General features: G+C 37.2%; 1 protein-coding gene across 1 annotated transcript; it reads left to right on the top strand.

Moving 5' to 3' along the window:
• The first annotated feature begins 9,100 nt into the window (after window positions 1–9,100).
• On the top strand, window positions 9,101–10,976 carry LOC144558529 (uncharacterized). The gene has a single exon (XM_078307371.1). It carries the CDS (start codon window positions 9,101–9,103, stop codon window positions 10,958–10,960), a length of 1,860 nt encoding a protein of 619 aa, XP_078163497.1. The 3' UTR covers window positions 10,961–10,976.
• Window positions 10,977–13,729: the final 2,753 nt, after the last annotated feature.

The following is a 13,729-nucleotide window of genomic DNA, read 5'->3' as shown; positions in this document are numbered from 1 at the left end:
GAAAAAGGGATAATGCAGTTCAACTACAAGGGCAAAATTGTAAAACTGCAAACTAAAGAAGTGAATGCTGAAGTAAAATTGTGTGAGCAAAACTTGAATTTAGAGAAAGAAAGAAAGAAGGGAGGCCAAGTGTTGATAGCACACTTATTTTGTAGTAATGGAATGGAAGAGGTACAGGGAGAGAAATGCCCACCAAAAATAAATGAAATTTTGAAGGAATTCAGTTCATTATTTGAAGAGCCCAGAGCCTTGCCTCCTGCTAGAACAGTGGATCACAAAATTCCTTTGAAACCCGATGCAAATCCAGTCTCACTCAGACCTTACAGATTTTCTCATTTCCAAAAACTAGAAATTGAGAAAATAATAGAGGAATTACTAAAAAATTCCTTTATTCAGCCGTCAACCAGCCCTTACTCGTCACCTATTCTGATGGTTAAAAAGAAAGACGGCAGTTGGAGGTTATGCATTGATTATAGGAAACTAAATGAGAATACCATCAAGAACAAGTTTCCTATACCAATCATTGATGATTTGTTAGATGAATTGAAGGGGGCTCACTACTTTTCGAAGCTGGATTTAAGGGCTGGTTATCACCAGATCAGAATGTGTGAGGAAGACAAGTTTAAAACAGCATTTCAGACCCATGAAGGGCATTATGAGTTCAATGTGATGCCTTTCGGCCTCACAAACGCACCAGCAACTTTCCAATATTTGATGAACTCAATTTTCAAGCCATTTCTCAGAAAATTCGTACTAGTTTTCTTTGATGATATACTCATCTACAGCAAGGATTTGAATTCCCATGCATATCACCTCAAGGAAGTACTACAAGTGTTGCAAGAAAACCAGCTCTTCGTGAAAAGATCTAAGTGCGATTTTTGTGTAGAACAGATTGAGTATTTAGGCCATGTGATAACCAAGGATGGTGTGGCCACTGATCCGCAAAAGATCAAGGCAATGCAGGAGTGGCCTGTGCCTAAGAATGTGAAAGGATTGAGAGGATTCCTGGGTTTAACGGGATACTACAGAAAATTTATTAGAAACTATGGTGTGATCTCAAAACCTTTGACAGACCAGCTGAAGAAAGATGCTTTTCGATGGAATTCAGAGGCCCAGACGGCTTTTGAACAGCTCAAGGAGGCCATGACACAAGCTCCAGTTCTAACTTTACCAGATTTTTCAAAAAAATTCATTGTAGAGACTGATGCAAGCAATGAGGGCATAGGTGCAGTTTTGATTCAGGAGGAGAGACCCATAGCTTTTATGAGTCAGAAGTTAGGGGCAAGAAATAAGGCACTGTCAACCTATGAAAAAGAGCTCATTGCTCTTATTACAGCAGTGGTAAAGTGGAGGCATTATTTGATTGGGGGGCAATTTGTGATAAAAACTGATCACATCAGTTTGAAGTTTCTTTTAGAACAGAAGGTGAATACAACCCTCCAACACAAAGGGCTTAGCAAGTTGATGGGCTTAGACTATGTAATTGAGTATAAAAAGGGCAAAGAAAATATAGTAGCTGATGCGTTATCAAGAAGAGAGGAGAGTGGTAGGGAACACTTTGATTTTAATGCAGGGTTGATGGCTGTCAGTGAGCTCAGGCCTCAATGGATAAATGAAGTGCAGGATAGCTATAAAAATGATGATTGGATTGAAGGGCTAAAGAAGAAAATTGTTGAAGCCAGAACACTACCACAAGGAGGCAACACCAACACTGTTTCAGCCATTGCAAGAGGAGAGGAAGAACAACAACTCACTGAATATCAAGGTGTGATCAGAAAGAAAGGAAGGGTGTGCATAGGCAATCATGGTGAATTAAGGAGGCAAATATTGGAGGCACTTCACTCATCCACCATTGGAGGCCATTCAGGCATCACTGCCACCTATCAAAGGGTAAAAAAGTCTTTTATTTGGCCACACTTAAAAGAGGATATACACCAGTTTGTGAGAAGTTGTGAGAATTGCCAATTCAATAAACCAGAACACCTACCCTCCCCTGGCTTACTTCAGCCCCTGCCGATACCTGATGAGGCATGGTCAAGCATAGGCATGGATTTTGTATCTGGACTTCCCAAATCAGAGGGCAAAGAGGTGATAATGGTAGTTGTTGACCGATTAACCAAATACGCTCATTTCCTGTCTCTATCTCACCCTTTTAAAGCTAAAGATGTAGCACAAATTTTCTTGGATAACATCTACAAACTCCATGGCCTGCCTCAAACTATAATTTCCGATCGAGATCCTATATTCACCAGTAACTTCTGGAGAGAACTCATGAGCAGTTTGGGAGTAAAGCTCAACATGAGCACGGCATACCACCCCCAGTCAGATGGGCAGACCGAGAGAGTTAACCAGTGTCTAGAGAACTATTTGAGAGGTATGTGTTATAATCAGCAAAAGAAATGGCACAAATGGCTCTCCATGGCTGAATGGTGGTACAATTCTTGCTATCATTCGGCTATTAAAACAACACCCTTCAGAGCACTTTACGGGTATGATCCTCCACAATTAGCAATGGGAAGCTGTCCTAAAAGTCAGGTGGAATCAGTGAATGAGATGCTCAATAACAGACAAGAAGTGCTAAGGCAATTGAAGGAAAATTTGAGAAAATCACAAGAAAGAATGAAACTTTATGCTGACAGCCATCGCACTGAAAGGCAATTCAAAGCAGGAGACTGGGTGTACTTAAAAATACAACCCTACAGACAAGTGACCATAGCAGGCATGAAAAATCAAAAACTTAATCCCAAGTTCTTTGGCCCCTATGAGATAATTGAAAAAATTGGTACAGTAGCGTACCGTCTGAACCTACCACCTGAATCTTCGATACATCCTGTCTTTCATGTGTCCCAACTAAAGGCCAGAGTAAGCGACTCCCAAGCTGTCTCCCCTACTATTCCGATTATTGGATCACATCCTCCTTTCCCAATTCAGCCTTTGGCAATTCTAGCGAGACGCATGGCTAAGAAAAGAAATGCTGTAGAAACCCAAGTATTGATTCACTGGGTTAATCAGTCGCTAGATGATGCGACTTGGGAAGACTATAGTTCGATGAAGGAGAGGTACCCAGAATTTATTCTCGAGGTCGAGAATGGTGTTAAGGAGGGGGGAATGTCAGAACCTCAATCCAATTTGGGGATAGCCGTTGCCAATTTTGACAAGTCAAGCGGCTTATTTGAAGGAGAAGGATTAACGGGCAAAGAGGGCAGTGATTCGGGCAGAAGTTCTGCAAGCGGGCCCAATCTAACAGAGAAGTCAAGGAGTTAGACGCATAGACAGGAAGCTGAGTTAGTTGGGAAATAGTTAGTTTGTTGAATAAACGGGTCGGATTCTGAAGTTGAGGAGTAAGATCCGTTAACCTGAATTTTGATTCTGTTTTTGTAGATTGCATCGCCTATAAAAGGCAGATTCTTGTACTGTTTGGATTATCGAAGAAATAAAGAAATTTGAGATCTTCTTCTTCTCTCTTTCAAGGCTATAGTTAGCTGAGATTGAGTTTTCTCTTTTTGCTCAAAATTACCGGTGGTTTTGATCTCTTTCGAGTTTTGAAATTGCAATTCAGGTTTTAAGACCTGACACATTCTCTCTCTCTGTGCTTTTGGAAAGCCGCGAAAGGAAAGAAAGATACAACGGAAAAGAGAGAAGAACAAGAAAAGAGGAGCAGAAGTTGGGGATGTGGGTGAGGGCAGGGTCGGGACCTGGAGCGAGGCAGACGGGGACGTGGCAGAGCTGCGGAGGGAAGAAGGAGGTGGGCATGTGGGAGCAGGGGCGGATGCATGATTTTCACCAGAGTAGAACAAGAAATTCTCGAATCGGATTTAAATAGCTAATCGGATTCAAACCCATTTTATAATAAAAATTATTAATGGAAAAGATTAATAATTTATGTATCAATTAGGTTTCTAAGACCTAATAATTCAATGTACCAATTAATTAGAGTTCTAATACCTAATAATTCAATATTAAGAAGCACAAATTCAATCTCTAGAGTTCTAAGATTTAGTAATTCAATATTATCATTTACCAATCACAAATTCAATCTACCTATTTAAATAGAGTTCTAACTCGTAAGATCTAAAAATTGAATTTACCTCTGTAACGTGTCCTGTGACTGGTGATTCGGACATTCACGGTATTTCTCAGGTCATCTCCAGTTAGATTTCTAAATTAAAATGATATTCATTAGTTATTAAAATACTACATATACATGGTGTGTTAATACATTCAGGTACTTTTGGCAGACAAAAAAGAATCTTATGGTACCGTCAAATGCGGGATATCAGTATAAGCTGACAATGTTATAATTTGTATTCAGCAAATCAGAAACACAATATAATAATGTATATTAAAACAAAAGGGAAAAATGATAAAACCCAAGCAAGCGTGGCATCTTGGTTCTCCCAGAAAATATTGTGACACCGCATCATAATCCGATGGGCACACACAAAATCAATTGTGTGTTTCTGAGTCAGAGATATTTCATTCACAAACAAAAAGATCCAATCGTGTGCTATTAACGAAATCCAATTGCAGGATACCATCTTGTTTGCGTCTCTTGAGTCAAGAGAGTTTTACCGCTGGAGATCGAGGTTTTGAGTTTTTTTATTTTTTTTTTATTTTGTTTGCAATTCTGAGTCAGAAACAGAGAGGAGAGCTCCGAGTATTAGAGAGAGAGAGAGAGCAGTGTTATTTATTTTATTTATTTTGTTTCTTCTTTTTGGATCAGCGACAGCGCACGTATTATAATTATTTGTTGGGCTATCCATTTATTTTGTTGCACTATCTAAAATGAGTCCGGTTATTATTACATCTGTATCATATGACACCAACTACAAAATTGATTGAATAGATTTCAAACAACTAATTCAAACTGTTCAAACTGATTTACTTTATAAGTGATGTATTTACATGCAAAATTTGTATTCCAAACTACTATATAATCCTGCGGCTTGGAATAAAAATTTCAAACCGTAATAAAATTCCGTTGTTTGGGCTCTATATATAGGCATGAAGGGTTAACCAAAATTTTGAAAATTCATTCTCTCAAATTCCGACTTCTCTCTCCTCCCGACGGAATTAGAATTGCAAAAAAATGTCGTTTAGTGCCTCAAAAATTCAATTTAAGTTTTCCATCAACGGTAGACATACAACTATGGGTATTAGTTTTTTTCAAAAGCCTAAGAGATTATTCAAGAAAATGCATTTACTATTTATTGTGTGCGTTTGCTTATTTTTTTAATGTTGTTCGAGCAATAAACTTTTTCGTCTATTTGACTAATTTGCAAAAACATAAAATTATTGAATTTTACGATTTCTTCTATTTTTTGAAAGATATGTAGGTTCAAGTCAAATGGAATTGCATTATGGAGTACTTGGACATGATTTCTAGTACTTGGACTGAAGAAATCATGAAAACATTTATCAAGAATACAAATTGTAAAATCAGATACTTGGTAAAGTAAGTTTGAGGCTGTTTTAACAGAGGTAAAACGTTGTAACGTTTTAAGCCTATCAGAAACGTTGAAGTAACAGCTTGAACAAACTCAGAAACAACTTAAAACGTTGTAATGTTTTTACAAAACGTTATAACGTTTTAGGATTGTCAGAATGATAAATACAGCTGTATCAATTCAAAATTCAAATTACAAACGTTGTAATGTTTCACAAAAAGTTACAACGTTTTAATTAAATCTGAGCATAAAAAAAATTCTAACAATTTTAATTAAAATAGACTAATAGATTATAAGTATCAAAATTAAGAGGAATAAAATATAAAATTTTATTTTAGTTGGAGTATATCACATATTAAAGCATGTGTATCTTAATATCAATACACTTTAAATTTACAAAAAAGAAGAAGTTAAATCCATATTTTGACTTGACTGTTTAAAACCTTAATTGAATTGAATGTTCTCGTGTAAATTATACATCTATATTTCCATGAGAAAAATGGAAGATCAACGAAATTCTGTAGCTTTTGATTTAACATGAATGCAAAAATATAAAAAAAGAAAAAAAAAATCTAGCAATTATGGAACCAAATAATTGAATAATCACTATATTAATTACATTATGAAAAAATAAGGCAGTTAGAAAGACATTTAATGAGGATTAAAATTGTTCATACATTAAATTTTTGTAAAAATATTGTGTTAATATAAATGTATGTGGTGTCTATATACGGCCATTTTCATTAATATCCTTAAAAAAAACTTAATTTTAAAAATAACCCTACATTTAATTTTTTATTAAAAATACCCCAATCGCTAGGCCCACGGGCGGCCCAAAACACAAGCGGAGCGCCCGTGGCTGGGGCGCCCCATGGCCTTTTTTTTTTTTAGAGATCTTAGTATTTTGATTTGAATAATTTTGTGAAAAAAAAGTTTTCTTATTTAGTGTGTATGCCAAAAAATAAAATATTTGATATATTTACGAAGTGATGTCGTAAATTTTTATAACTTTGATTTTTTTTATTTTTATTTTTTTAGTGAACTTTGATTTTATTTGTGAGTTGGATATCACAAGTCTAAATATAATACTAATAAGGACTTGGCCTTTATTATGGTTTTTATAATATATGTATAATAGACACATATACACATATGTATAATATACACACACACATAGACATACACATATACATACACATATACATATACATACACATACACATATATACATATACATACACATATACACATATACATAGACATATACATACACATATACATATACATATACACATATACACATATACGTACACATATACATATACATATACACATATACATATATACATATACATATACAAAACTACATATATACACATACTATTTTAGTAGCTCTAAACTACTATTTTGAATAAAGGCCAAGTCCTTAATTAGTGTTATATTTAGACTTGTGATATCCAACTAACAAATAATATTAGTATACATATACACATACACTTTTACTTTGGTCCATACTACAATTATAATTTGATATTAGTTAGTAACAAAAAAAGGTAGAAGATTTCATTTTATGCAACATATATACATATTGTCTTTTGTACACATGCAATCCCATGTGATAAAACATAACATATACTCCTCTGGATCCAAAACAATGTTTGTATAAAAGTTATGTCCTTACCACTTAGTAACCATGTGATCAAGGTTTGGCCCAAACTTCAGTTGGGCTCAAATTGTCAAAATGCTTGGTTATGATCTAGTTTGGACCGAAATTTCATACAAACTAAGGCGTATTAGATCCAACATATCAAAAAAAGAGTATGCATGTGATCCATGACATGATGTCTCTTGATTAAAGATCTCCAACATATTGCATCTCCAAATGACATTCATCAACATATATGTGCATACATAATAAAAAATAAAAATTCTCAGTTAAAATTTTCGTTCAAAATTATAAGAAAATATCTATACATAAAATTAATTGAATCTGTATAACTTTTATACGAACCACTGAAAATCAATTTCGTAAAAAAAAATTATTGCATATTATATGGATTTACGACATCACTTCATAAATATATTCAAATGTTTTATTTTTTGGCATACACTCTAAACAAGAAAAATTTTTCTTCACAAAATTATTTAAATCAAAATACTAGTATATGTATATGTATATGTGTATATGTGTGTATGTGTATATGTGTATATTATACATATATTATAAAAACCATAATAAAGGCCAAGTCCTTATTAGTGTTATATTTAGACTTGTGATATCCAACTGACAAATAAAATCAAAGTTCACAAAAAAAAAAAAAAAATCAAAGTTATAAAAATTTACGACATCACTTCGTAAATATATCAAATATTTTATTTTTTGGCATACACTCCAAATAAGAAAACTTTTTTTTCACAAAATTATTCAAATTAAAATACTAAGATCTCTAATAAAAAAAAAAAGGCATGGGGCGCCCCAGTAACGGGCGCTCCGCTAGTGGTATGGAGCGCCCCAGCCATGGGTGCTCCGCTTGTGTTTTGGGCCTGGCGGTTGGGGCATTTTTAATAAAAAATTAAATGTAGGGTTATTTTTAAAATTAAGTTTTTTTTTAAGGATATTAATAAAAATGGCCGGTCTATATATATGCCTACCCAAATTAATTTTTCATCTTTGGATAACCTTTATTTGCAAACAAAGTAGGAGATCCTTTTGTTGAGTAAAAATAGGTGAACAATACAAATTGAGTATCAAATCGAATGAATCTTACACTTGTAAAATACATTTGTCTAGGCACTCTTATTTTAGAAGTTAAAGGGGTACCGTGGCTTGGCTTAAAAGCAAATAGACATTTTGAGAATTTTAGGCGCAGTATCTGTTTTCAAGGAAAATTATAGTTATGGAAAACAAAACAAATCTTGCTAAAACCAAACAAGCAATACAAACATTCTCAGCTTATGTAAACTACCAACCGCCATTATAAATGGAAACTAAGATTTTGTTGACATAGTCAATAAGGTACGAAATATATAATTCACTTAGGGTACGTTTGGATCGTGCAAGGAATAGCTCAAGAATAGCGATTTTTGGATTAGTGATTGAGAATAGTGCTAAATTATTTAATAAAAAACTTTACTAAATTAGATTATAGAATTTACAAATTAACATTTTAATTGGTTATGTTACTCTTTTATTAATTATATTAAATCTAGTCTAAGATGTGGATTATGCTTTCCACATTCAGGTACGTACACACTATTTTAAGCAACACAGCTCATACATCCTCCAAAAATAAATAAAATCAAAGACAACCACTGGTAGCCAAAACAGATTGGTACCTCTTCTTCTGAAATTCTCAATTCTCAACCATACCACATATCACATTTCCAAAGTCTTCTGAATTTTTTTAATCCCCAATATATTATTTACACATGGCATTATCTCTCTCATCATTGCGCCTTCTCTTTCCATGTATGTTGCTAATCTTGCAGTTCTTCACATCCCTGGCCGTACAACCAAATTGTGCAACTGCAAGATCTCTGTTAATTTTGGTCAACTATGATTTCGATTTAGAACGAAGAAACTTCAGTTTGTGGAAGCAAGAACATCTTCAATATAATGCAACTTTGAAAGCTCCTTAACCTTTGCCCATATAATGGCCTCCTATCTCTACCAACGCCCTCCCCTCTCTTATCCGACCTCTCCTCTTCTCTATGCCAACCCCCACATCCAGGTGGGTACAATTCCCATTATTTCTCAAATCGTAATAGGTTCTATCCCCATCTTCCCTACTATATCCACCCTGGAAAACTACCTCAATCCGCTCCAACAACAAAAAAGAGAGCATGAGACTGGGCTCTTTCAGCCGAGTACTACTCTCGCGATGTTGCCTCCAGTCCAAGCTCTCAGGTCTATACAATGGTCTCAAACACCGAGCTCAGCCACTAGTAGATGTTGTTTATTATCTATACAGGATTCTCTGCAAGATACCATTTTTGATCACTCCAAAAAGGAAGGGGATCCTCATATGCTGGAAAGAAAGAATATTGAGCAAATTAGCACTGGTTTTGAGGATATCATACCAAAAGTCGGCCCCAACAGAAAGCACTTGCCCTATCTAGCCCTGCCAACTCACGCGAATTACCAAAACGTTTCAGCTCAACATTTCGTTCACTCCCAGAAAGATATCACACTAAGATCAAAACAGAAGCCAAAAGTATTTGTGCAAAATTCTATGCAGATTTCTCGGACTCCTTCAAAATATGCTTCCAAAAAGTTCATCTTTGCAGGAAAGCCCAAAAGATATCAAGCTTCTATTTTAGGCCCTCGCCCAATACCTCCTTTTTTTCACTGCTCCCTTGTTTCCCCCCAACCTAATCCCCTGCCTCACCACTCTCACGCTAATCTCTCCCCTGTTTCACCTATATCTCTCTCTATTCTGTCTCATCATATAGCCAAGCCAGCAATGACTTCATTCACTGAGGACGAGGAAGCTTTTATTCAACAATTCATTGGCCTTAGCACATTGGATGGCGCTAGCGAGATAGTAGCTGTGCCCAAAAAAGCAACTTCGAGCACTAATTGGGCCCTATGTCTCCTTGCCCGAATTGTGACAGATAGGACAGTCCTTGACGGGCCGTTTGCAAAATCCATGGTATACGCTTGGGGGGTTGACCCGGCTACATCAATACGGAAAGTGGAAAAGAACTGCTACTTGATTGAATTCAATGATGTCGATGACTTGAACTCTGCACTGTTAGGAGGCCCCTGGACTTATAGAGGGGATTTGGTGGCACTTCGGCAGGTCACTGCGGACCTGGACCTGAAAGCATCTCTAGTAGAGTCAGCTGCTATTTGGGTTCTCTTCTTAAATCTGCCGGTGAATGATTTTAAGGATGAGGGTATCCAAGTGATTGGACAGGCTATCGGGACTCCGGTCTCGGCACCTATTAAGGGTTTTATTCATGGTAAAAGGTTCGTTAAACTGAAAATACGTATCAATTTAAGCAAGGCAGTCAAGGACACACTAATAGTTCCCCATCCAACTTTTGGTCAAGTGAAGGTTTACTGCTCATATGAGAAGGTGTCTCGAATCTGTTTTTTCTGTGGAAAATTGGGGCATGAGATGGTTGGATGCCATGATCATGCGAGACTAACGATGCTGGCGCAGAAGCCGGGTCAGGAGAATCGTTTTAAGGGTGTTAATATTTTAGCCCCAAGAATGGGTGAATGGCTAACAGACCCTACAAAGGTGTCTGTTGCAAGCTTAAGAAAGCACCATCAACCTGCCCGAAATGTGCCAAGTGAAGTATCAACTCGAGCAGGTAGCAAAAGGACCTTAGAGAATTCAGAGCAAGGGACAGTTAGTAGTGATATGCTGCTGGATTTTGTTCAAACTGAGCAGCAGGCAGTGTCTGGAGAAGGGTTTAATCCTTTGCAAAGGGAAGTGAGTTTTCTGACTTTTAACAAAATGCCAAAGTCGGCGGGGCTTAACGCGCCGGCACCCCCTCCATGAATATCATATCGTGGAACTGTCAAGGCAGCGGAGGCCAGACAGTATCCACGTTAAATAGATATCTTCGTTGCACAAAGGCGACAATTGCATTTATTTCTGATACGAGATGTTGTTTGAATAAAGCTAGTAAGAGAGTGGCTGAATTGCCTTTGTGTAATTTTTTTGGAGTTCCCTCGGAAGGTAGATCCGGGGGTTTATGGTTATTATGGAGTGATGATGTGTCTGTAAATATTTGGTGTTCTAATAAATTTTATATTTTTGCGGAAGTGTCGAATAAAGATGGCTCTAAGCCGTGGGGGTTAGTAGCTGTTTATGGGGATCCTACAAGGATACAAAACCCAAAAATCTGGGAGGATATTGAGGACTTTATTGATCAATGTGATGGTCATGCGTGTCTTTGCGGGGATTTTAATGCTATCATGTCTTTGGAAGAAAAGAGTGGTGGTGTAGATGTGTTGGGAACTCCTAATCGATTGTTTAGAGAATGGTTTAGAAGCATGGGTCTGTTGGATCTTGGGTATCATGGACCAGCATTTACTTGGTCAAATAAACAAGGTGGATCAGCAAATATATCACAAAGACTAGATAGGGCTATGGCAACCATCTCTTGGGCGATGACTTATAATAAAACGGCCGTATTTCATCTCCCTCGATTTAATAGTGATCATATGCCTATTCTAATCCGTACAAAGCCAAAACCTATTCGGGCTAGACATGCTTTTCGATGTGAGAACTGGTGGAACTTGAGAGACGGCTTTGATGAGGTGTGTAAGAATGCGGTTTTGAATGGGCAAGTAGAATGGAGAAAGGTGAAGTTATGTTTCAAACAGGGAGTGAAAGATTGGCTGGGGGATAGTCAGACTCCTGATATGATGCTAAGGAAAGTTGAAGATGAAATGACAATAGTAAATGGGGAGAAGCAGCATCAGGAAATTGTTAGAAGAGAACAAGAGTTGCAAAAGGAGCACCAACAGATTCTCATGATGCAAGAAAGATTCTGGCATCAAAGGGCTCGTCTGAACTGGGCAATCTTTGGTGATAGCAATACTCGCTTCTTTCACGCGGCTGCAGTAACTAGAAAGAGGAGAAACTCAATTCGGACTCTCAAGGGAGCTGACGGGAACTGGGTGACAAATGAGAAGGGAATTAGGGTCCTTTTTGTTAACCATTTTAAAAATATTTTCAGGAAAGCAGATGTCAAGCAAATTGGCGATGTATACAATAGAGAGGTGTTTCAGGAGGTGACAGGGATCCCCTCCTCTGCCCATGCGCTACTGGAAGCTACACCCACTGCTCATGAAATTTTTAAGGCACTGATGACTCTAGGCCCTGATAAAGCTGTCGGGCCAGACGGGTTTAGTGCAAGGCTCATTCAAGAAAAATGGTCCAGTTTCGGCCCAGCAATTATGCAGGAGGTAGGGAATTTTTTTCAAACTGGAATAATGCCATCTCACATAGGCAGATCAAATTTGGTTCTTATACCGAAAATTGAAGAAGCTGTTCATGTAACCGACTTTAGGCCTATCTCAGTGTGTAATGTGATTTATAAATTAATCTCAAAAATCTTGACCTTGAGATTAAAGCCTTTCATTGGTTCGTGTATATCGAGAGCTCAGAGTGCATTCATTTCGGGTCGGGAAATATCTGAGAATGTTATTTTACTCAGAGAAGTGCTTCACTCTTTCGGTCTCACCTCTTACAAGAATAAAGAATTCTGTTTGAAGGTGGATTTGTCCAAAGCTTTTGATCGAATGGATTGGGATTTCATAAGATCTCTTATGCCGATTTATAACTTCCCATCGAATTTTGCCAAATGGATCATGGGCTGCATAGAGTCGGCTCAATTTACTATTGTTCTAAATGGGAAGGGAGATGGTTTTCTAAGGCCGGAAAGTGGTCTCAGGCAAGGGTGCTCGTTATCTCCATACATCTTTATTCTTGGGATGGATGTGCTATCTAGAAGTTTGGAGTATCGCGTGAGAACTAGAGCTCTAAGGGGTGTTCGGATAGCCCCTTTAGCTCAACCTCTGACTGACTGCCTGTATGCAGATGATTTACTGATTTTTGGAACAGCAAATAAAGAAGAGGCACAACTGATCATGCACTCCCTTCAAGAGTTCTCTGATGTTTCGGGTCAGAAGGTAGGACCCCAAAAAAGCTCCATATGGTACAGCACTGTAACTCCTGATGAAATCAGAACTGAAATTTCCTCTCTGCTGTTGGTTCCGAATAATGGGCAGTGTATGTCATATCTAGGTGCACCAATTGAAACAAATAGAAGTTCTTTTGATTTCTTAATTGAAAAGGTTTCTAGCAAATTGCAGATGTGGAAAAGTGCTTTGTTATCTCCAGCAGGTCGGTTGGTTCTGATTCGAACTGTGCTGTCGGCTCCACCCATCTATTACATGGCTACGTCTAGAATTCCCAAAGCAGTGATAAATGAGATTACCTCAATTGTTAGAAGATTTTTTTGGGGAAAGGTGAATAAACAGAGATACTTGGCCTATGTCTCGTGGGAAAAAATAATGCAACCAGTGGAGTTAGGGGGCCTAGGTGTGAGGGAATTACAAGCTATGAATGAAAGCATGCTCATGAAGTTTCTGTGGAGAATAGCATCTGGATCAGAGGCATTGTGGGTGAGAATTGTCAAGGCTAAATATTTTCCAAGAAGTGATTTGTGGCATAGTAAAAGAGACTATAAGTGTACTGGTTTTTGGAAAAGCATGATGAATCTTAGAGCAGTTTTGCGGCCATGGATTCAATGGAGAA

This window comes from Carex rostrata, chromosome 8, assembly GCF_964058835.1.
Source record: "Carex rostrata chromosome 8, lpCarRost1.2, whole genome shotgun sequence".
In the NCBI taxonomy this organism is placed as follows: Eukaryota; Viridiplantae; Streptophyta; class Magnoliopsida; order Poales; family Cyperaceae; genus Carex; species Carex rostrata.
Note: the sequence above shows the minus strand (reverse complement) of the source record. Positions and strands in the feature narration are given on the sequence as shown.

Excerpts from the sequence above, each read along its gene's own strand:
- LOC144558529 (XM_078307371.1), top strand. The coding sequence starts at position 9,101 with ATGGCCTCCTATCTCTACCAACGCCCTCCCCTCTCTTATCCGACCTCT.